Source organism: Erythranthe guttata, chromosome 5 (genome assembly GCF_056151865.1).
Source record: "Erythranthe guttata isolate IM_541 chromosome 5, IM_541, whole genome shotgun sequence".
Lineage (NCBI taxonomy): Eukaryota > Viridiplantae > Streptophyta > Magnoliopsida > Lamiales > Phrymaceae > Erythranthe > Erythranthe guttata.
The window spans coordinates 3,934,033-3,955,413 of NC_142537.1; the positions used below are offsets into that span (position 1 = coordinate 3,934,033).

Consider the following 21,381-nt stretch of genomic DNA (forward strand, 5'->3'; position numbering starts at 1 on the left):
TGTTAGCAAGTAAACTAATGAGCTTGCTCTAATAATTTAATTATTTGTTTGATATGTTAGTTGTATTTCACTATTTTGAGCTTTATTGGGTGGTCTTACGCATATAGTTAATGGGCTTATTTTCTCACCATAAACTAATTAGTAATTACTGAAAGCCCAATTAGAAGTCTGACGAGGCCTTTTCACTACATTTTAACGTCTCAATTTCTCAACATCACCTTTTTAAAATATTAATAATAATAAAAAAAACATTATAACGATAATTTATTTCTTTTTTGAACAGTCAAACATGTCGGTTTATCCTTATATTGATAATTACTAATTACTAACTAGACAGGTTAATTTATCTTTTCACTTGATTAGCCCTAATCGTTGATAAAACATTCACTACTTATTAGGCAATTAAGGGGTAAATCACTTTTTTTTTTTTATCAAAGCTGCTTTTGTGCAGATTCTTGTGCTGCAGTACTTAACTTCACATATATGCATCATTTAGTATACCCTAATCAGATTAAAGCTACATATTTTGTCGTTGACTTTGTCGTAAAGTTTACAACTTTAATGGCTCGATAATCTTGACCTTTGATTGTCAAGATTTTAGCATTACTATATCCAGCCGCCTCATTTTAAAAACACAAGATTAATCCTAATTTTAGGTTAATTATCTTTTTTTAAAGATTTGATTCAGGGGATCTTAGATATAGGCCCCGTAAACATTACAATAATAGGGAAAATTCTGTCGAATGACCACCTCAACTAACAGCTTAAGCTCTTAGTGAAATGTATTATTAAATATTATTATCTCAAATACGATTCATTTTTTCTATTAAAACAAAAGTCATACTCACTTCTCTTCACCCTAAATTCCAATCATCTCCTCCTCACCGGCGACCGCTGCCGATGCACCATCTTCTGGAAACCAAATACCTCCACTGGTGTCAAGGCACCACCACCGCCTGCACATCAAAAATATCTACCGTCGTCGAGGAGTCTGTACATCTAAACACCTCTACCCCCACCGAAGCACCACCGTATGGACATCAAACACCTCCACTATCGGAATTGAATTTTGTTGGTATCTTGGGGTGCATGCATATATGCTCCAACCCTTCTTTCATATACGGGCAACTTCCTCTTATACGGCTCCAACCAACACATCACGTGGCAGAGCTTCTCCCCTCCGTTCGATACACTCCAGTTTTTCTGCCATCGGTTTTAGTACTGTTATGTGATAGCTACATAATCGACTATAGTGGATTAATAAATCAACTATGTTTTTTATAGTCGATTTATTGTTTTTAGGTCTAAATATGTGACATAATATTTTAATCAACTATAGTCGATTAATAAATCAACTACACAGACATCGTAGTCGATTTACGTCCTCTTTAATCCAGAATTTCGCGAAAAAACATAAGATAATCTAGAATTTCACGAAAAAAAATATAAGGAGAGAGTTTTCACTAATTATTTTCAAGAAATTGACCTATCTCAATGCAATTTCAAAAAGGGGGCGGGTTTTTCAATATTGCAAATTGTGCTTAGTATGATACAAAAATCTAAACTAGTATTTCTTCATACATCAATGGGTTGTCTTTTTCTCATTCACCTTTATATTTTGTAGTGTGTGCGATCCCCCGCAACCAAGAATATGAAAATAGAATGTTTTGAACTAGAAATTACTAACAAAAATAGGCCTTGAAAATGAAATTCTCTATGATTTAATATGCATTATGATGATATGAAGTTGAGAATACAAAATAAAGTTTTATTTGTTTGTTTTCTTTTTGGAGGGCAAAATAGTAAATTCACATAAAAAACCAGAGAGTTGATGTGTCCACGACAACTATAAGAGGTAGAAATGGGGGATGATGAAATAGTGATATTAGGCGTTGAATTTTTGGAGGTTGCTTCTCATGCAAATTACTACATTAAATCCATTAATTAAAATTTATTTCATTTTTTGAACACCAAATTCATATTTAATTAGTTTGATTTTACTATTTATGTATGGTATGCCGTCACCCCACGTCAGCATCTCCTTAAATGCTCAATTAGGCAATTATAGTGACGTCAGACGCTACAATATATAATGCCTTGAGTGAGAATTCACTTCTTTTTTTTGGATTAACTCTTCTTCTAGTAGGATGGATTGATTACTCTATTCATAATTGGTGTTCGAATAAATTGTTATTACGTGTCAAAATAACGGGATTTTAGGGTTTTTTTTTGTCGAATAAATTGTTATTAGGTGTCAAAATGATGGGATTTAAATTTTTTTTTTTCCTTTCCTGAATAATTAAAAAAAGAATTAAAAGCCATACAGATTAGTTGAAAATAAAGCATGTATAACATTGATAAAACAAAAAAGGTTGAACATGTATCAGTATAACGACTGTAAAATATGTGATTGTGTAGCTATCGAGACGACGTAAAGACCCCAACCATCTAAAATTTTGCTGACACTAACGAAATATTGATGCTCCATTTATAATATAAAGTTATGTATATAAGTACATTGGTGTTTTATATAAACGTGACTTTTGAGAAAAAAAGATCGAAAAAAGTTAAATTGGATAAGATACTGAGATCTCATATACAATTTGAATTCCAATCTATTTTTTTTTAGAAATTAATGATAAATAAAAACATTGAAATTAAAATGAAGAAAACTTAAAATTGTGGATAGCAAGAGTTAGAAAATTCGATGACAAATTTAAAAATCTTATGACAATTTTATGTCAATTTCTTGATTAGTAAACTCAAAAACATTATTGGATCGATGACTTAGAACTTTTTTCCAGGATGTTCGATGTGAAACGTCTAGAGAATATATTTCGAGAAAATATATCGAAGAACGTATGCTTGCTTTTATTTCTATGTGTATTCATAATAATGATTATGATGTTTGTGAGAAATTAAAATACCTTTTAGAAAATAATTGTAAAAAGTCGTATCACCCGAAAATTTCATCAAAAAAAAAAAAAAAAAAAAAAAAACTAAAAGACAATTGTTTTTTCTTTTATTTTTTGGTGGAATGAAAAATGATGAGGGTGGGGCAAAAATCAAATGAAACATATGGGAGAAATTAATGTAGTCACTAGGTGATGAATTAAAATAATAATAAAAGTAAATAGTAAATAGTAAATAGTAAATAGTAAATAGAATGCAATTAAAAAATGAAGGGAAGAAAGAAGAAAGAAGAAAGAAAGGGGCACCGAGTGGTGGTGCTGGTTAGTGAAGATGGGAGTGGTTGGTTCGTCAATTGTTGGCTAAATTCATAATTGAATTTATGAAATTTTAAAGATAAGAAAAATAATCATTATATTAAGAAAAGGGCCAATGACCTCATAACGGCATTTTACCTTTCTTTTATGCATTAGTGATGTTATTTTCGTTATTGAATAACCATCATCATTATATGTCTCTAATGTGCATTCACCTACACTTACCCCCCATAAATTTATTATTAATTGTATTAAGTCAAGTTTTTTTTTTAAATAATAATAATCAGGAAGGCCGTCAACTCAGCACAACAGCCGATGCCACTTAAATGCTGCGAATCAAATTTTTAAACGTTTCAGACACGTTTTGTGTCCGATACTCGATGACACCTGCCGAACACTTTATGGGCCATTTTGCAATTTGTCAAAAGTTAATGACATGTTTGAATAGCAAAAAATTTCAATTTTTTTTCTTCAGTTTCCTAATTATTTACATGATTTACCGATCAATCGCAAATTGATAGTTCGTAGTGAAATATATTCTGAATATGTTTGTGTGAAAATATATAAAAATAGTTTATATAAAAATAAAAACTTATGTGTTTATATAACATATTTATAAATATACCCCTATATTTTTAATATTTACACGTTTCCTTTAAGCTTCTGTATCCCCATTTTCGGAACATGCCGTTTCCTCATATCACTATTTCCGTGTCCGTACTACACAGGTGGGGCTGTGTTCATCGAACGCGTGTTGTAATAACCATTTAAAAACAACACATTTATAGTTTCACCATGGTACATAAAAAAAATGGCGAATTTATAAACTTTTAATTGATCTTTAACCATTAATTAGACGCATGAGCTAACATAAGGAAAAAAAAAGGGTAAATTAAATAAATAAATGACACAATGATATTGATGAAGACCTAGAAAGACTTGTTGTGGTAATGAAAAAAGAAAAAAATGTCAAGACAAAATTAACAATCTTACCAACTAATTAATCCCATCATCTAGTTAGCCTATCCCAATCTATTTCTTCTATACCCTCAATCTTAAAGTTGGGTTTTGTTTATCTCTGTGTATCTCTAACCATTTTTAATTAGTTGTCCGAAGGTCATCATCTTGTTATTATGAACAATCTGGTAATTATACCATTACCCATCATTACTTTTGAATAAATAGGCCTCTTAGATTAAGATATATACAACTTTAATTTCCTTAAAAAAAATTTAAAAAAAAAAGAAGAAAAAATGAAGAAGATATAAGATATAATTATTTACTTCTTATTGTACCGATCAATTATCAACACATTAATGTATTTATTTCTATGTATATACAGTTATTCAGGCCCGGTTCTGAGGGAAGACGAGAAAGGCGGTCGCCTCGGGCCCCCGATTTTTTATGAATTTTAGGGGCCCCCGATTTTAGAAAAATAGTCCTTATACATTAGTATTTATTGATAATATATATATATATATATATATATATATATATATATATATATATATATATATATATATATATATATATATATATATATATATATATATATATATATATATATATAAGTACATATATTAAAAAATAAAAGAAGAACTATAATGAAGGTTCGTCAAGTCTTTGTCTTCGATTCTCCGTTATCTCGTTCTTTCTTGTTCTAAGATTGCGTCTAGATTTTTGTAATTGAGGTTATCTTATATAGGTGTAATTAAGACTTGGTTATATAGGAGCTTCCTTGTGCAATTAAAATTCCTATAATGCACAGTCGAAGAACTTCGAACGGTCGTCCGAAATTTAGTTCATATTCTCAGACAGCAGTCTCAACCTTCTATTAGATTTTTTTCCTTTCGGGACGGCCGTCGGAGAATCAGCCGAAATCTCCAGACGGTCGTCTCAGTTCTATTTTGGTATGTGGTTGGTTGTCGTCCCTTCTTGCCTGTTCTCTACCGTTCCATCCTCTAGACTCCCAATTCTTCAATTTGTACGTAAAATACAATAACCAAGTCATGAAGCATTATTCAATCAATAAAATTCCATAAAAATCCTCATAAGAAAATATAAATTTAGTGTAAAACTTACATTCAACACCTCTAAAAAAAAACCGGGGCAATGCCCCCGTACCCCCAACATTTTTAACCTAGTATGTTATATTACTTCGAACAAAAAAAAAAAAAAGACAATGTTACCCTTGCTAGGAGCCCCCGTTTTCATGATCTGCATAGCTCGCCTTGGGCCCCCGAATTCCTAGGAACGGGCCTGCAGTTATTTCTAGTTATGACATCCAATTTGGTAACACTAATTTGGGTTCCTTCATATATATCATAAAATTTTGTTTTCAACGTGCGCAATTTATTTATACGTATAGTCTCTACTTTACTATACATGTTCTGGTGATACGGATGCAGCAATTCCTCGCAGTATATTAATGGGAATTAATCGATTTCCTCCGATTGATCACAAAAGAAATTGAATTCTGAAAACTACTTTGGTCAATTGGCAGTTTACGCCCTTAGATGATCTCTGCACGAGAAACAATTACTTAATCGTGATCGTTGATCTACAACATTCATTATTTCAACTTTTAGCATCTTATTGATATAAAAAAACACGCTCTTCGCCAATATATCTGTTAAATGATCATCTCAATCAAAAGATTAATTAATGGTCCATATCGATAAAATATCAAGCCCGATAAAAAAATTCGTTTAAAATATACCGATTCACGACAACTTCAAAAGGGCCCGACTCTTTGGGCGAGACAACATATGACGACGACGTACGACAGCAAAAGGAGAAAAAGTTTCAAAGGCCAAAATAATTAGTTTGAAAATAAAAACATTATCACTAAGGATCGGAGGCAAGGGCAAATCAAAGTACAAATACAATACGAGCAATTTTGTGTGTAATTTGGTATTATTCTTTTTTCCCATAAAAATTAAAAGCCATAGCCCCTGGACCCAATTATCTTTATTTTCCTTGTCGGCCCTATTGTCGTTACGAATTATGATTGGCTGCACGTGCAAAATGCAGCAATTGAAAGTATATACCTTATGAATTTAATCATACATGCGTACATGGGTTGAGCTACCTAGGATGTAAACAAGCCGAATCGGTTTGTTTTGGCGAGCTCGAGATCGAGCTGGAGTCCAATTGGACCAACTCAATTTCATTGAGTTTTATATTTTGTGCTCGAGCACAGTTGAGTTGGTCGAGCTTGAGCTATAGCATAAGCTCATTTTGTGTATTTCTTTTAGTTTTTATTACTATTATTATAAAATTATGATAAAAAAATACCAAATAAAAAGATGAAATGTGATTTTTTTTTTTGATTATTTATATGAATTTTACTATTAAATTTTATGTTATTTATATGCATTAATTATACTTATAATAAAAATAAATTAAATTATATTTAAAAAAAACTCGCAAACAGACTCACGAGCTTAAAAACAAGGATGAATAAGCTCGATTTTGGCCAGTTAAAAAGTTTGAGCTCGCGAGCTCGAGTACGAACTAATTTATCGAATCTTATTAATAGAGTATTTTCACAACGAACTGCTATTTGTAAGTCGTATACATAGTCAAATCGTAAGTAATTCACATGATCATATTAGTGAATATAATAACTTTAAAGAGTTTACTTTATGCTAGTTTAATTAAATATTATAAACACATATTTATTTTACACTATTTTCAATTAAAAGGAATTACAAAAATAGAAAAAATAAAATAAAATATCGTAGACCTTGCTCTTGAAAGTATATTTCTAGCCCACCTTGATTGAAATTATTGGCTCCATCAACTACTCAATTTTACACTCAGACACGTGTATATTGTGGTTTCAAATTATCTAATTTGTTTCAAAATGTGTAAGTGTGTGTGTGTGAGAGAGAGAGAGAGGAGAGAGAGAGAGAGAGAGAGAGAGAGAGAGAGAGAGCATGGGGAAGTGGTTTAGAGGGAGCTTTTGTTGGAGATTTTAAGGTCGGGTGTCACAAGTCCAAAAGAAGTGGGGCTGCAATATATGCCTACCTATAATAACCTATTATATTAGGCCCACACTCCCTCTTATTCATTTTTAGGTGGTTGGTATTATTGTTAAATAAACAACAAATCCTCCTTTTACCATCTCACTTTTCCATGCACACATTTATTCATTTCCTTCATATAAATTCATCATCTCCTCCAACACTCATTTCTCATTTTTCACACACACACACTCAAAGGTGAAGAAACAAAAAAAAAAAAAACACTAATAAACACGATTAATTAATCAATGCCGGAAGATATGAACTTGTCCGTTAACGGACATTCTAAAGTCCCGCCGGGATTCCGCTTCCACCCCACGGAGGAGGAGCTCCTCCACTACTACCTCACCAAGAAAGTCGCGTCCCAGAAAATCGACCTCGACGTCATCCGCGACGTCGACCTCAACAAACTCGAGCCTTGGGACATTCAAGGTAACAAAAAAATAATACATTTTTTTTTTTATTATTGTGTGTGAATTGAATATATAGAGTCTAATTTAAATAATGCGTTGCACGTGCAGAGACGTGCAAGATAGGGTCGGCGCCGCAGAACGACTGGTACTTTTTCAGCCACAAGGACAAGAAATATCCGACGGGCACTCGGACGAACCGGGCCACGGCGGCCGGGTTCTGGAAGGCGACCGGCCGGGATAAAGTGATACATAGCAACCTGAGGAGGATTGGAATGAGGAAGACGCTCGTTTTCTACCGAGGGCGAGCACCGCATGGACAGAAATCGGACTGGATCATGCACGAATACCGGCTCGACGACGACTCATCCACTAATAATAATGTAATATTCTCTCATTATTCTTTTTTTTTTTCTTCACATTTTAATTTTTTTTAGAATTACTAAGATAATTACTCTAGTAATTTTATCTAATCTAAATTAAATTTTTATTTTTTATTTTTGTGTGGTTTATGTTCAAATGTCCCTTCACCAAATATGCCCCTTGACCAACTAAAAATTGACACGCAACCCGGGGTATCTTAGCTGATTATACCCATAGTACTCATTATGTACTTTTTGTGACATTTCAACTAAAAAAAAACATAAACACAAATAAATAATACGAGTCGCAATCTTTTTTTCGTCGTGTTTCGAGTATGGATGAATTTATGATAATAAATAAGAATAACATGAATTTTCATCATAATTGCATTTAGAAATCTTTTCATCAAATCAAACACAAATCCCATGTGCTATAGTACATTATATGTCACTAGCTAACAAAACATATCACTAATTAATTTGAATTTTGTTTGAAATAGGTTTCTTCAACGATTCTCGGAGATTCGTCCTCGCTCGGCGCGGAAGAAGGATGGGTCGTATGCCGAGTTTTCAAGAAGAAAAACTACCACAAGGCACTAGAAAGCCCTCTCATGATGACATCATCCCTCTCAAATAATAATAATAACCTCCCAAGAAACGAAGGCGGCGTACTCGATCACCTACTCATGTACATGGCGAGATCACCGTCGCCATCTTCTTGCAAGCAAGAGAACGAATCATTAATAAACACCGCCCATTTCCGATCCCCAAATCAATCGTCACCCGCAGGTAATTTTATCCACCACCACCACCACCTCCCCGGATTAATGGATATTAACCCCACCACCACCACCATCAGCAACAATAACAACAACAATAACAATAATATTAATCAACCGCCATCATCATCATCACTCGCGAGCTACATCGGTGATGATCATCATCATATGATGATGCCTATTTTTTCCGACCGCCACCAAAATAGTGACTGGGTCTCGATGGACCGGCTAGTGGCGTCCCAGCTAAACGGCCAACCACCGCCACCTAACCAACTTTTCGGGTACGGCGAAGATGACATCATCAACGGGGAATTCTCATTCCACGACGATGATGGAGAACCGTTGATCATGAATCACGATATGATGCATGGTGGTTCGGATGATAGAGCGAATGATGACCGTCATGATGGTTCGAGGACTTGCGAGACGGGGCTTTGGAACTTTGCTGGACCGTCATCATCATCGTTGTCATCATCGTCTTCTGACCCGATGTGCCACTTGTCTGTATAATATTTTATTATTTTATATATATACAACTTTTTGGGGTTTTTTTTTTAGTTGTCATAATCATTAAATCATGTGTTTGAGGAAGAAAAAAAGCAAGAAAACATAGATACGCGCGTATACATGTGTATTGAGATATATATATTTCTTTTGTGTTGATTAATTTAAGGATGTTGTTTCTATATATTATAAGTCTATTACATCATCATTTGTGTACAAAATTAAAGATACGTGCATGGCATGCATACATGAAAATTGAAAACCACCAACAATATATGCAAAATATACATATATATATATAATATGTATTTATACATGTTTGTGTCATGTGTTTATATATACTTTATATATTAGACTATTAGTGGAGCCAGTACTTGAATATAAACTAGACTACATTTTTAGGAAATAACATAGATATTAATTATTATAGGTAAATTAAATATTCTTTCTTTTTTTTTACTTAAAATCAAAATAACACAAATTAAGAGATTATTTTGAAAATATAATTATTAAAGCTCTTTAAAATTATTTTCATACAAATGTTTGGCCGGGGCCCATAGAGACATAACACGATCTTCACATTTCACATTGATATGATATTGTCTATTTTAGCTAGGTCGAACCATTTTTGCTCTTCGATTGATTACGTAAAAATGAAAGAGAGCGATAAGGTGAAGGAAACACATCTTTTAATTAATTGTCAATAATTGGTTTGTATTCATAAAACAATATTTATTTATATGAAGTATTTTCACTCTGAATAATCTCACTAGGTTAGGTTGCATAACTAGAGATAATTAAGAATACTAATTTTATTTCTCAATTAAAGTTTTAGATTTAGGTTTTTATTTGTAACAAATCCCTTAATTTAGACATTTTATAATTAGCTTTTGCGAATTTTTGGTAATCAAAATTAAGATTTGTGCTTAATGTTTTATTATTAGTTGAATTGCGAAGTAATACAATAATTTGATTTAGAATATTAGTATTGTAATTTGCGCATAAGCGATTTATAGGTAATGAAGAATTTCAGGTTAATAATCAAAATTATTTGGATGTAATGTGAGGGGTTTTGGGTGATCAATAAACACATAGGTTAGACAAACTCCTAATTAAGTTTGTTTTTAGTTGATACCCTTTGTGTATAATCTATTTTGTTAGCTAATTCTGTAATTTTAGTGTTAATAATCAATACCAAATGATTTGGCTGGATATATAAATAATCGTAAATTTCACGAACTTGGTACTTCGGATTAGGGAGCTTAATTATTTTCTGTGTGTTCTGCATCCGATTCTTAGGAGTTCACTATTACTATTTGTTACTATACGTACAGTGCGTGTGGGTTTTTCGCGAACACCTAGCAATCCAAATTCATTTGATCGAACTCGACAAATTCATTTTTTTTTCAATTATTCCGTCAAAACATATTTCTCCAAAATAAAATAAAAATATTTCCGAAAATGAATTCAAACATTGCAATTATCTTCTTGCTTTGAGAAGCAAATTCTTTTTCATAAATAAAAAAATGGAAATACAATAGAACTTCGATAAATTAATAACTTCGTTTAAATAATAATTTCTTACGGTCCCGACTCGGTGAAAACGTAGTAAATTGTTATCTCGATAATTTAATATTTCTAAAAAATTAATAGAATTTTGTCAGTTCCGACTGTATTAATTCATAGAAATTTAATTGTAGAGTAGGTGACTAACAAATTGCAGGAAAGGACTTGTACTTTAACAAATATCAAACTCGGACCCCATAACTTCTGTATAATTTTGTTTCTCTAAATTCTCGCAGAGTTCAAAAAAAAAAAAAAAAAAAATAATAATAATATAATTTGATGGCGCCCCACGACCTCCGCCGCCCATTCAAACGGGCAGCAATCTCCGACCAACAGCGGCGGAGAGAGCTTACCTTGCAACGGCAGTCCCAGCACCGCCGCGACGCCCAGCACCAGGCCCGATGTTTGGCCAACAGTATTCTCTCCCTTCAAAACGACGCCGTCGCCGACATCGAGCCAGAATTCGAAATTGAGCCCCAACCCGAAGAAGAACACGCTCGTGATTTCGATGTCCGACAAGCGGCCCGACTAAGAGGGCCCGAAGCCCGACTATGGTTCGCCAAGCAGCTCATGCTACCGGAGTGGATGATTGATGTCCCTGACAGATTAAGCGTCGATTGGTACCCTCCATTTTCCTTAATTATTTCCTTAAATTGGATTCGTTGAATTCAAATTAACTCTGTAATTATTTGTGAATTCGGCAAAATTATGTCATACCATCTCTAAAAATTAGTTAGCTGAAAGATTTAACTGAAAAAGATGAGAACTTTGCTTCTAATATTCAGCCCCCTTTTGTTATCATCTGTACAGGTATGTATGTGCTAGGCCAGCTGGCAAACGTTGTTTCGTAGTGTCGTCAAACGGGACAACAGTCAGTAGATTACGAAACGGCAGTCAATTGCACCGGTTTCCTTCTGCTTTACCCAACGGTGCCAAGACCAATAACAGTTCTCGCTCCGGCCAATCTTACTGTATTCTTGATTGCATATTTCATGAGGTAGTACTAGTTCTTTTCGAATCTCGTTGTGTCTTTGTTAATCGAAATATGTACGACGACGATGTAACGGTGAAATGTGTTGCACGTTGTGCAATAACTCGCAGCCTGATCAAACCTACTACGTAATCGACATGGTGTGCTGGGCGGGAATGTCACTGTACGAATGCACCGCAGAGTTTCGATTTTTCTGGTTGAACAGCAAGCTTGCCGAGACGGGGGCTTGTAACGATCCCTCGCCTTACCATAGATATAGTTTCAAGACTGTCGTCGTATACAACTGCGACCAGGCGGGTTTAAATGCAGCCTATACGGGACCCGTGCCGTATGTGAAGGATGGCCTCTTGTTCTCCAATAAGTGAGTTTTTTTGTACTATCGAGCAAGTCGTAAATGCCCGATAGTTGTTTTTGGTGCTTATAACCGAACTGTATACTGTGTTATCGTAAAGTCATTCCAAGAATCTGTGTAAAGTTGCTATGGTGCTGACTAGGATCTCGAGTACGGGATTACTTTCGACTTGTTTTGTCCATGGGCATTAATCTATATAGCCCTTCCAATTTTATTTATTCTAAAATTTGTACTTTCTTTGATACATTCAGGCATGCGCATTATCAATCGGGAAATACCCCGCTCGTTTTAGTCTGGAAGGATGAAAATTGTAGTCAATATGTTCTTGATACCGATAGTAAGGGACAGGTTCCAGATCAACAACAGGTACATATGATTTCACTCGCTTCGAGTTCTTGAAGATTGTGATATAAATTAGTCGGACCGTAATTCGAAAGAAGTAAACTCACCGTGAATTCGATTTTTTTTTATTCACTTTGCTAAATTATCAGGTAGTGCTGGAGCTACTTGATGATGGGAGACTGGCTACCTCAGATGATCCTATTGTTATATTTGGTTGCTTGGATAGGGACTTCATACAAAAGGTTCGATCGTTTATTTGTTTAATTTAAAATACAAAATTAAAATGCCGATTATTCAGTGGTTTAAATACCATCTTTTAGAATTTGTCTTTTCTCTTTTGGTTGGGGAGGTGGGATAAGGATTTGGTCACTAATTAATTTGTTTAATTTTTTTTTATCCAATGGTTCGGAAATTGGGTTTTGCATATTTCTCTTTTACTGTCCGAACGCGGCTTGTGGGGCCCGCCTTGAAATCTTAAACCAGCATTTAGAATTGGAGTTTGTCTGAAAATGAAATTGTATTGTTCGCTTCGTAAATTTCGATGTGAACTAATCTAAAGTTGTAGTTCTACAAATTTGATAACTATATTCGACTGAGAGGGTATTTGCCATTTTGGCTAAACGTATTCGAAAGATCGTTCAAGCAGCTACATTTATTACATCTTTTTGGAGTTTAATTCAACGAGTACTTAATTTTCTTAAAAGAACTTATTAGATCTAAAAGTAAGTTGTTTAAGACTCTCGGACAACATTTAAAATCTTGTATACCACTGCCAATGCTCATTTCGTCGACAAACAAAACCAGACACCAAATTTTGATTATAATATTTAGATTAATGGTTTTCAGACGGGACTTGTGGCCAGTAATCTCCTACGGTTTGCCATCAACGAAGGGGGACTGTGTTTTGCAGATGGGAAATTAGAGAGAGCTGATTTACACTACCTTGGAAAAACTAATCGAGCTCGAACTTTTGCCGACAGCTATTCAAAGGTAAGTGAGAACAGATTTGGACTCCGTAGTGGTGTCAAAGTTTTTTTTTTCGTTCTTTTGTTATACTTATTGAGCTGAATTAGGATTGAAAATTAGTGGTTGGTTTCTACACTCATATTAAAACATAGTTTCTACACTCATATTAAATCGGTATATTGTGTTGGTTTTGTGTTTCAGATCATGTTCCAGTACACAGCTCGGCATTCTCCTCTCAGAATCGAGCATCTTTTTGCATCTATTAATTCAATGAATGTACAAGAGAACTCTACCGATGCAGATATGGCTGGTTAAAGATTAGGATTATATGAATTCTTGAAGAACTTTTTTTTTTTCTTTGAGCAAATTAATATATTTGTAATATGCTTGTCGATTTGCTGTGAGAATTTTAATTTTTTTTTTGCAAGAATACCCAAACAACATTTCTTTTTTCTTATATTAGAGTTTGTAAATTATGGCTGGTAAGAAGAAAATGATAGATACAATATCCTTAGTACAGTAGGACAAAATCCTGGGTTCGCGCCAAATTTATATGCTGTTAAGGAAGTTGGTAAGTTTTCCCTTTTATTTATATAATGTTCGTTTCTCTTGTTTGCAATATTTTGCCATGTTGTATAAAGTATACAATCTTTTAAAGCTTTTTCCTAAATTATATTCTCAGGAAAGCCAAAAGATGCCTTTGTCTTTTAGATCTTGTAAGTTGGAGTCTTTTTACAAGATGTCACGTTGGAAAGTTAGATGAAAAGCTTATGCTAATTTGAATAATTTTTAGATCTAATTCTAAGGAGGGTTGGTCTTCGAGCCATGTGAGCCGAGTTCGGGTTGGCTCAAGCTCGACTCATGTATTTTTTCGGGATTCGGGTTGATTCAGGCTATCAAACAATATATGAATCCCATATGTCAGAACTTTGCAGCTGAATGTGTTCGAAAAAAAAAAAAAAACTTTGCAGCCAAAATCTAGAATATTCATGCAGAGCAAAAAAAACCCATAGTTGCAAAATAAGACGAAAATCATAGTTTTTTTCTTGAAACAAATGAAGTTTAATGTTTCAAATGTGTAATCCTTCACTATCAAAATATGCATCAGAGTCCAAAATGAAAGAAGTAAAAGAAGATGAGCTGCTTTTATATTTTCAAATCTCGTTGCTAATTTTAGTAATAGTGCTCTCAATCACAATAATATCAAAAAAAAATTTAGCCATTTATTTTGTTTGCCTTTATTGACCAGTCAATATAATAATATTATCGTATTACTCAATCATGTAATATAGTTATTTTGTTGTGTTATTATTACTGTAACAATATAGCAATATTATTCTGTTAATATAGTTTATTTTACTGTCGACCACAATAATTTCGTGTAGTTACTATTGCGATAGAAAGTACTACCATTGTTTTAAAGAGAAATTTAATTTAAAAAATCCAATGCTTGTACAGCTTCACACATGGATAAATTATAATACATGAATGAATGTATATGTACTCATCCAGTTAACACTTGGTCCAATGTCTATATTATTTTCACCAATCTATATAAGAGAAAGATAAGTAGATATCGATTGGAGATACAGTCTGATTTTAATTTTATTTTAATTTTATTTAAAAGAAGTTTAAATTCCAAGAAGACGTTGGCCTATATATCTAAATAAGTTAATTTAAATAAAGTTGGGAAACTAAAAATATAGAAGCAAACAAGTTTGACCAGTCCATTTTTAAAAAGTAGCACCACTCTCTCACACGTCCTTGTTACAGTCACCCAGAAAACAACAATGGGATTCCTCTGCTCTCTGCTGCACTCACTAATTATTATTATAAATTTTGACGGTCTTCGAAACTGACCACTATTTTTAATTACTTATTATTTATTATTTTTAAATTATAGGAGAATAATCATCTCCAATTTTTTCATTTATTTTTCTAGGGGTAATCACTTGTGGAATCTGTACCGTTATCACGTGGAAATATAAACATCAACCCCCATGTCAAAATAGATGGATACTCCCTCAAGGTAGGGTAAGGTATGACCTAGCGGTTATAGCAAATGAGTTTGTATCAATTGATTTAAGATTAATTTTTTTTGTCAACAATAGATATGTCGAGCTTGTGACACATAATTAGCCTAGTGTGGTTTGCGTCATTTGTATGGTTTGCAAGTTATTATACGAGAGTGTAGATTTAAGATCGAATTGGAATAAATATGGAAGTCCCAACTAGGGGTGTGAACAAGCCGAACTCCCCAATTTTGGCAAGCTCGAGCTCGAGTTTATTTTGTCGAGCTTGTCAATTTATGTTTTTTTTGGCTCGAACTCGAGCCCAAGCTCATTTTGATTTTTTTTTTAATTATTAAATTTTATTATTAAAAAATATTTACATTATAATAAAACAAATTCAAAATAAAATAATAAACTGTAGTTATATATATTTTTAATACTTATGCTCTTTTTATATTATTTCTATCTATGATATTTTATATCATTATACATTGTTTAAATAACATAATATATAGAAACAAAACAAAAATAAAAATAAAAATAAGGCTCGCGAACCGGCTCGTAAATTCACGAACAACTAAAAACAAGCTCGAGTTCGAGCTCGAAAAACTCAAGTTCAAGTTTGAGTTTTTCTCAAGCCAGCTCATCAAGGTCACTAGCGGCTCAGCTCGTTTACCACCCCAGTCCCAACGAAGTTTTACTAAAGCCTTCATTTGCTTATCTCATTAGCATGAAATCATATAGTTTTTGTTGGAACTTGTACCCACAATTGTATACTTGGTAGATTATGTTTTTTTTTGTGTGCAATAACCTGCAACATACACAAACAAGGTAAAATCGCACCGAGCATGTTAAGTATGCCGAGTTCAACAAAAAAACATGTCGAAAAGAGAATCAAACTCGTATGTTTTGAAGGTACTGAAATAACTCAAACCCTTTTCAATAAATATCATATTTGTCGTAACTGCTCGTACAATAACATATTTGAAGTAAAAAAATATAAAAAAATTATCGTCTTACGTCATATAAAATATCACATAATATTTGTAAAATACAAAAATAAAAAAAAAATAGAAAAGGAAAAGCAATCTTGGGTGTAAGTGTGTAGTGCACTTGCCATTAAGGATATCGCAAAAACAATAATCGCTGAAATTCGAGCGGAGCGAGGCTAGTGCATGTTTATTGATCGTTTCGTCATTTTGCTTCAAATTGGTCTCGCTTTCTCGTCCTTCATCCGAGGCTTCCTTATTTTTTCCATTTTTCTTTGTTTTGCTTTTATGTCCTTGCACACCGGTATAAATCATTGTCAAAAGACCAAAAGACCAATTACACTTCATCACTTGCCTTCACCCATTTAGTTAGGAATCAGTTTTTAGGCCGTTGAGTCACTATAATTTACATTATTCCGTCAAATACTTGTCAGACCAAGGATGGGGCTCTGGAAGCGAGCGATTTCGCATTTTGGTGCAAGGAATCAATTTTATGAATCAATATTAATTTTATAAAACTTTCATAAAATGAAAAACGCGAATTTTTTGAGAGTCTAAACACGGACTTTTCTTGGACAATTTTGCTTGAGATCGAAATTTCGACTTCGACTCAAATACAATGGTATTCTTAAAAACCTTTATAACCCCTAATTTCCTTCTATATTTACACATAGACATGATCACTGTCTAGTTTCGGGTCAAAATCACCAGTTTCAGGTCGAATGATCTCCACCCTTAACCGGCCCTTGAAACACAGGTTCCATCTTGATGGTTCACAGACCCACCATAAAAACAAGGGTAAATTACAACCACCCCTGAGGTATGGTCAAATTACGAAAACCCCCCTATTGTTTTGATAATTACAACCACCCCTCAACTTCTCAAATTTAGTGGAATCTTCGAGATTTTATGCAATATTATCACTTTTACACCCGTTTTATCACATTCGAACTCTACATTTTGAAGCAAGATGATCATAATATGTATTTTTTGGCTTGTATATATCAGATTGTGGTGCATCAGAAAATGTATTTTTACACAAAACGAGTACAAACTAGAGCATATTCCACGAAATATAGATGATTATGTTTAATTTGACATCATAAGGGTGGATGTGTAAGAAAAAAATCATAGTTGAAGGGGTAGATGTAATTATTCAAACAAGATGGATTTTTTTTTGTAAATTGACTATAGCTCAGAGGAGTGTTTGTAATTTACCCTAAAAACAAATATAAACGAAACCCGACCGTTGCCCGCTGGTTAAGCACCGGTTCAAAGATCCATAATATAGAGAACCTTAACCGGTAGTGACGTATTACCTAGTGTCATAGATCTGAAGGTGAGTAGGATGACTTGCACTAACAACCCTTTTCATCATGGATAAGTTAAGATGAATAAACAATATATACAAGAATATTCACCTCCTAAAAAAAAGTTATATTCCAAAAAATTCCAATTAATTAATTAAATAATGAATTTACAACTAGGATAGGAACATATTCATTATTCATGAGGGCCAATCATGAAATTTATTGAAACTTAAATATCTGATAAACAGTTTCCCTCCATTTCCAGGGCGAGCATCAACATTTGTATGACATATCACGTGATCGCACTCAGTACTACTGACTCAGCAATTATTTATGAAAAACATAATTGCCACATTCAATCAATCACAATTTCACACACCCCATAAAACTATTTTTAACCCGTTACTTGGAATCTTATGCTCAATAACACATCAACACCTCTCTCTCTCTCTCTCTCTCTCTCTCTCTCTCTCTCTTCTTTCTCTCTCTAAGATAAACTTTATCTCCTATGCATATATTTATGTGCAAAGTTTGATGGCAATTTCTGACAACACCCACTATTAGTTTTTTTCCCTTTTTTTTAAAAAAAAAAAAAATTTCCCATGCCACTACAAAATACCTACATCTTGTACCAGATATATAATCGAAGCAATTGTATACTCTTAGATGCTGCTGCACAGATAAGCAACCAATAGAAAAATAAGATCACTCTTTTCCCACTGTTTCTTTCACCCCCCCCCCCCCCCCCCCCCCCCCCCCCACCACCACCCTATTCTTCTATATATGCATCTTGCCAATTATATATATATACTATACATACACATATGCAGCAAAGCTTTTTCTCAGTTTTCATCAAAACCTCAATATGGGAAAGAAGGGTGGCACTTCTTGGTTAACTGCAGTCAAGAGAGCTTTCAGGTCTCCCACTAAAGACTCTGATAAGAAGATCTCCAGACGAAAAGTTGACCATCCCCAAGAAGATGATGATGAAAAGGTAATTAATTATATATACATGTACGTATGTATGTGTATGTATATATGTTATGTGTGTGAGTGTGTGTTTTAATATTTTTTTTTTGGGTTGGTGCAGAAGACTGAGAAGAGGAGATGGCTGTTCAAGAAGCACTCAACCAACAACAACAACAATGCTCAGCTGAGTGGTGAAGCAGCAAAAGAGCAAAGCGACGGCATTGCGCCGAGGACTCCTCCCCCACCGGCCGAGCACATGCACGCCATCGCGGTGGCGGCCGCCACTGCTGCGGCGGCGGAAGCCGCCGTGGCGACTGCGAAGGCGGCGGTGGAGATATTCCGGCTGACGCAGCAGCCCTCCTCATTCAGGCAGCACTGTGCCGCCAGAGTCATTCAGACAGCTTTCAGAGGCTATCTGGTAAGTAAAATTTTCAATATACACCTGAAACCAAAAACCGTAGCACCTTATCGGGGTGTATACCATGTCGAATGACTATCTCAACCAAAAGTTTAAGCTGTTAGTGGAATGTATCATTAAATATTAATATCTCTAATAGATTATTTAATTTGGAGGTAATTGCAGGCAAGAAGAGCTCTGATTGCGCTCAAGGGTATAGTGAAACTCCAGGCACTAATAAGAGGGCAGAATGTTAGAAAGCAAGCAACTATGACCATGAAATGTATGCAGACTTTGCTCCGAGTGCAGGCGAAGATGCGCGAGCAACGTGCCAGGCTGTCGCACGAAGATTCCGGCCGAGGAAGAAAGTCCATGTTTGCAGAAACCACCAACTTATGGGAATCCAAGTACCTTAAAGACATCAGAGACAGAAAATCAAGGGTTAGTTTTTTTTTTTTCCTTTCTTGTTTTTTTTGAGTAAAGAAGAAACTATGTTTAATTAATGATGGTGTGTTTGTGTTGTAACACAGTCGAGAGATGGAAGCTCAATGACCGATGATTGGAGGAACTGTCCTCGTACACTCGAAGAGCTGGAAGCAATCTTGAAAGCAAGAAATGAAGCAGCATTGACACATGAAAAATCTCTGGCTTTTGCTTTCTCTCAGCAGGTATAGTAGCTACTGAATTATCTTCATTTTTGTTTTTTTCGGCTGGGCATTTTATCAAACACCTAACGTGCTTGGCAAAAAAAAAAATTTGTTTGAAGAATAAGATATTGGATTCTGAGAGAACCGTTTACGATGGAGAAGAATATGAATCGGACAACAGAGCGAATTGGCTGGATAAATGGATGGCGGCGAAGCAGTGGGAGAGCAGCAGTAGGGCTTCTACAGAGCATAAAAGAGATTCCATTAAAACCGTCGACGTCGACTCGCTGAAAACATCTTCGTACTCGGCGGCGAACGGCCGGAGATCTCGCTGCCAAAGCCCGATCCACCACAGACAGTCGACGGCGGCCTCCCCTCACCACCACAGATCATCATTCCACAACGTCGCCGGAGTTCAATCCCCAGCAACTCCATGCCTCGTGCCGAAAATACGACCGCCGACGCCGCAGGCTCGTCCGGCGAGCCCACGGTGCCTCAAGGAAGAAAAGAGCTATTCAACTGCAAACACACCTTCTCTGCGTGCATCCGCACAGCGCTTGAACAGCGGCGGCGTTTCGCGGTACAGCACAGCCGGAAACGACGGATCCGCCGTCGCCGCCTCCGGCGGCGCAATCCCTAATTACATGGCGGCGACTGAGTCGGCGAAAGCTAGGATTCGGTCGCAGAGCGCGCCGAGACAGAGGCCGTCGACGCCGGAGAGGGAGCGGGGCGGGTCGGCCCGGAAACGACTGTCGTACCCGATACCCGAACCGTATTGCGTGAATTACGGGTTCGGGTGCAACAGCGGGTTGAGTCAGAATCTAAGAAGCCCTAGCTTTAAGAGTGTTCAAGCGGGGTACGTAGGGATGGAGGAACAGTCGAATTACTCGTGCTACACAGAAAGTATCGGCGGAGAGATTTCTCCGTGTTCCACCACCGATTTGAGAAGGTGGTTGAGGTGAGTCCTCCCCCCGCCGCCGCCGCTGCCGCCGCCGGAAAATGTCGCCAATGGGACTAGGGATGACGTGGCAGTAGGAGGCAGAAGAAGAAAAGAATAACTGTTTATTTGAGAAGTGTATTTTGTAATTTAATTTGGAGCTAAAAATAGAAGTGTGATATTGCTTAGATTTTGTTATGGTTTTTTTTTTTTCTTTTTGGCTGCTGCAATTGGACGAAATCGAATTCTGTTACGTTACATTAATTGCTTGAATGTGGTGTGGTTTGGTGTGTTCCGATATGCCACCTCAAGACAAATTCTTCTTCTATTTCGTATTTGGTGGATTTTATTCATTAAAGGAGAATATTTTTATGTACTTAATAATCCACTCGCTACATTTATAAATATATATATCAAGTTTGCTTCAAATTGCATGTCATTTACATTATTACATGAAAAATTACTCAAATATTTATGAGATGTTGAACCTGATGATTTAACACCATAAATCTATACAAATAATTATTCACTAAGTACACATATATATATATATATATATATATATATATATATATATATATGAGTTTTTGTAA

At 35.0% G+C, this 21,381-nt stretch overlaps 3 protein-coding genes across 4 annotated transcripts; all 3 read left to right on the plus strand.

The window, feature by feature from the left end:
• The first annotated feature begins 7,359 nt into the window (after positions 1 to 7,359).
• LOC105950847 (NAC domain-containing protein 12) lies at positions 7,360 to 9,515 on the plus strand. Its single transcript, XM_012974215.2, has 3 exons — positions 7,360 to 7,687; positions 7,777 to 8,048; positions 8,528 to 9,515. Exons 1-3 carry the CDS (start codon positions 7,504 to 7,506, stop codon positions 9,314 to 9,316), a joined length of 1,245 nt encoding a protein of 414 aa, XP_012829669.2. The 5' UTR covers positions 7,360 to 7,503; the 3' UTR covers positions 9,317 to 9,515.
• Positions 9,516 to 11,087: 1,572 nt separating this feature from the next.
• LOC105970655 (snurportin-1 protein) lies at positions 11,088 to 14,146 on the plus strand. 2 transcript variants are annotated; one of them, XM_088818652.1, is made up of 7 exons: positions 11,088 to 11,496; positions 11,687 to 11,873; positions 11,978 to 12,228; positions 12,471 to 12,585; positions 12,711 to 12,803; positions 13,393 to 13,551; positions 13,729 to 14,146. In XM_088818652.1, the coding sequence occupies exons 1-7, from the start codon at positions 11,156 to 11,158 to the stop codon at positions 13,840 to 13,842; spliced, it is 1,260 nt and encodes a 419-aa protein (XP_088674778.1). In that variant the 5' UTR covers positions 11,088 to 11,155; the 3' UTR covers positions 13,843 to 14,146. The 2 variants fall into 2 exon arrangements, with proteins under 2 accessions (XP_088674778.1, XP_012850944.2); XM_012995490.2 differs by having other exon boundaries at positions 13,408 to 13,551.
• A 4,100-nt stretch (positions 14,147 to 18,246) lies between these two features.
• On the plus strand, positions 18,247 to 21,061 carry LOC105970649 (protein IQ-DOMAIN 18). Its single transcript, XM_088818653.1, has 5 exons — positions 18,247 to 18,832; positions 18,929 to 19,225; positions 19,391 to 19,645; positions 19,735 to 19,872; positions 19,971 to 21,061. Exons 1-5 carry the CDS (start codon positions 18,704 to 18,706, stop codon positions 20,811 to 20,813), a joined length of 1,662 nt encoding a protein of 553 aa, XP_088674779.1. The 5' UTR covers positions 18,247 to 18,703; the 3' UTR covers positions 20,814 to 21,061.
• The last annotated feature ends 320 nt before the right edge of the window (positions 21,062 to 21,381 follow it).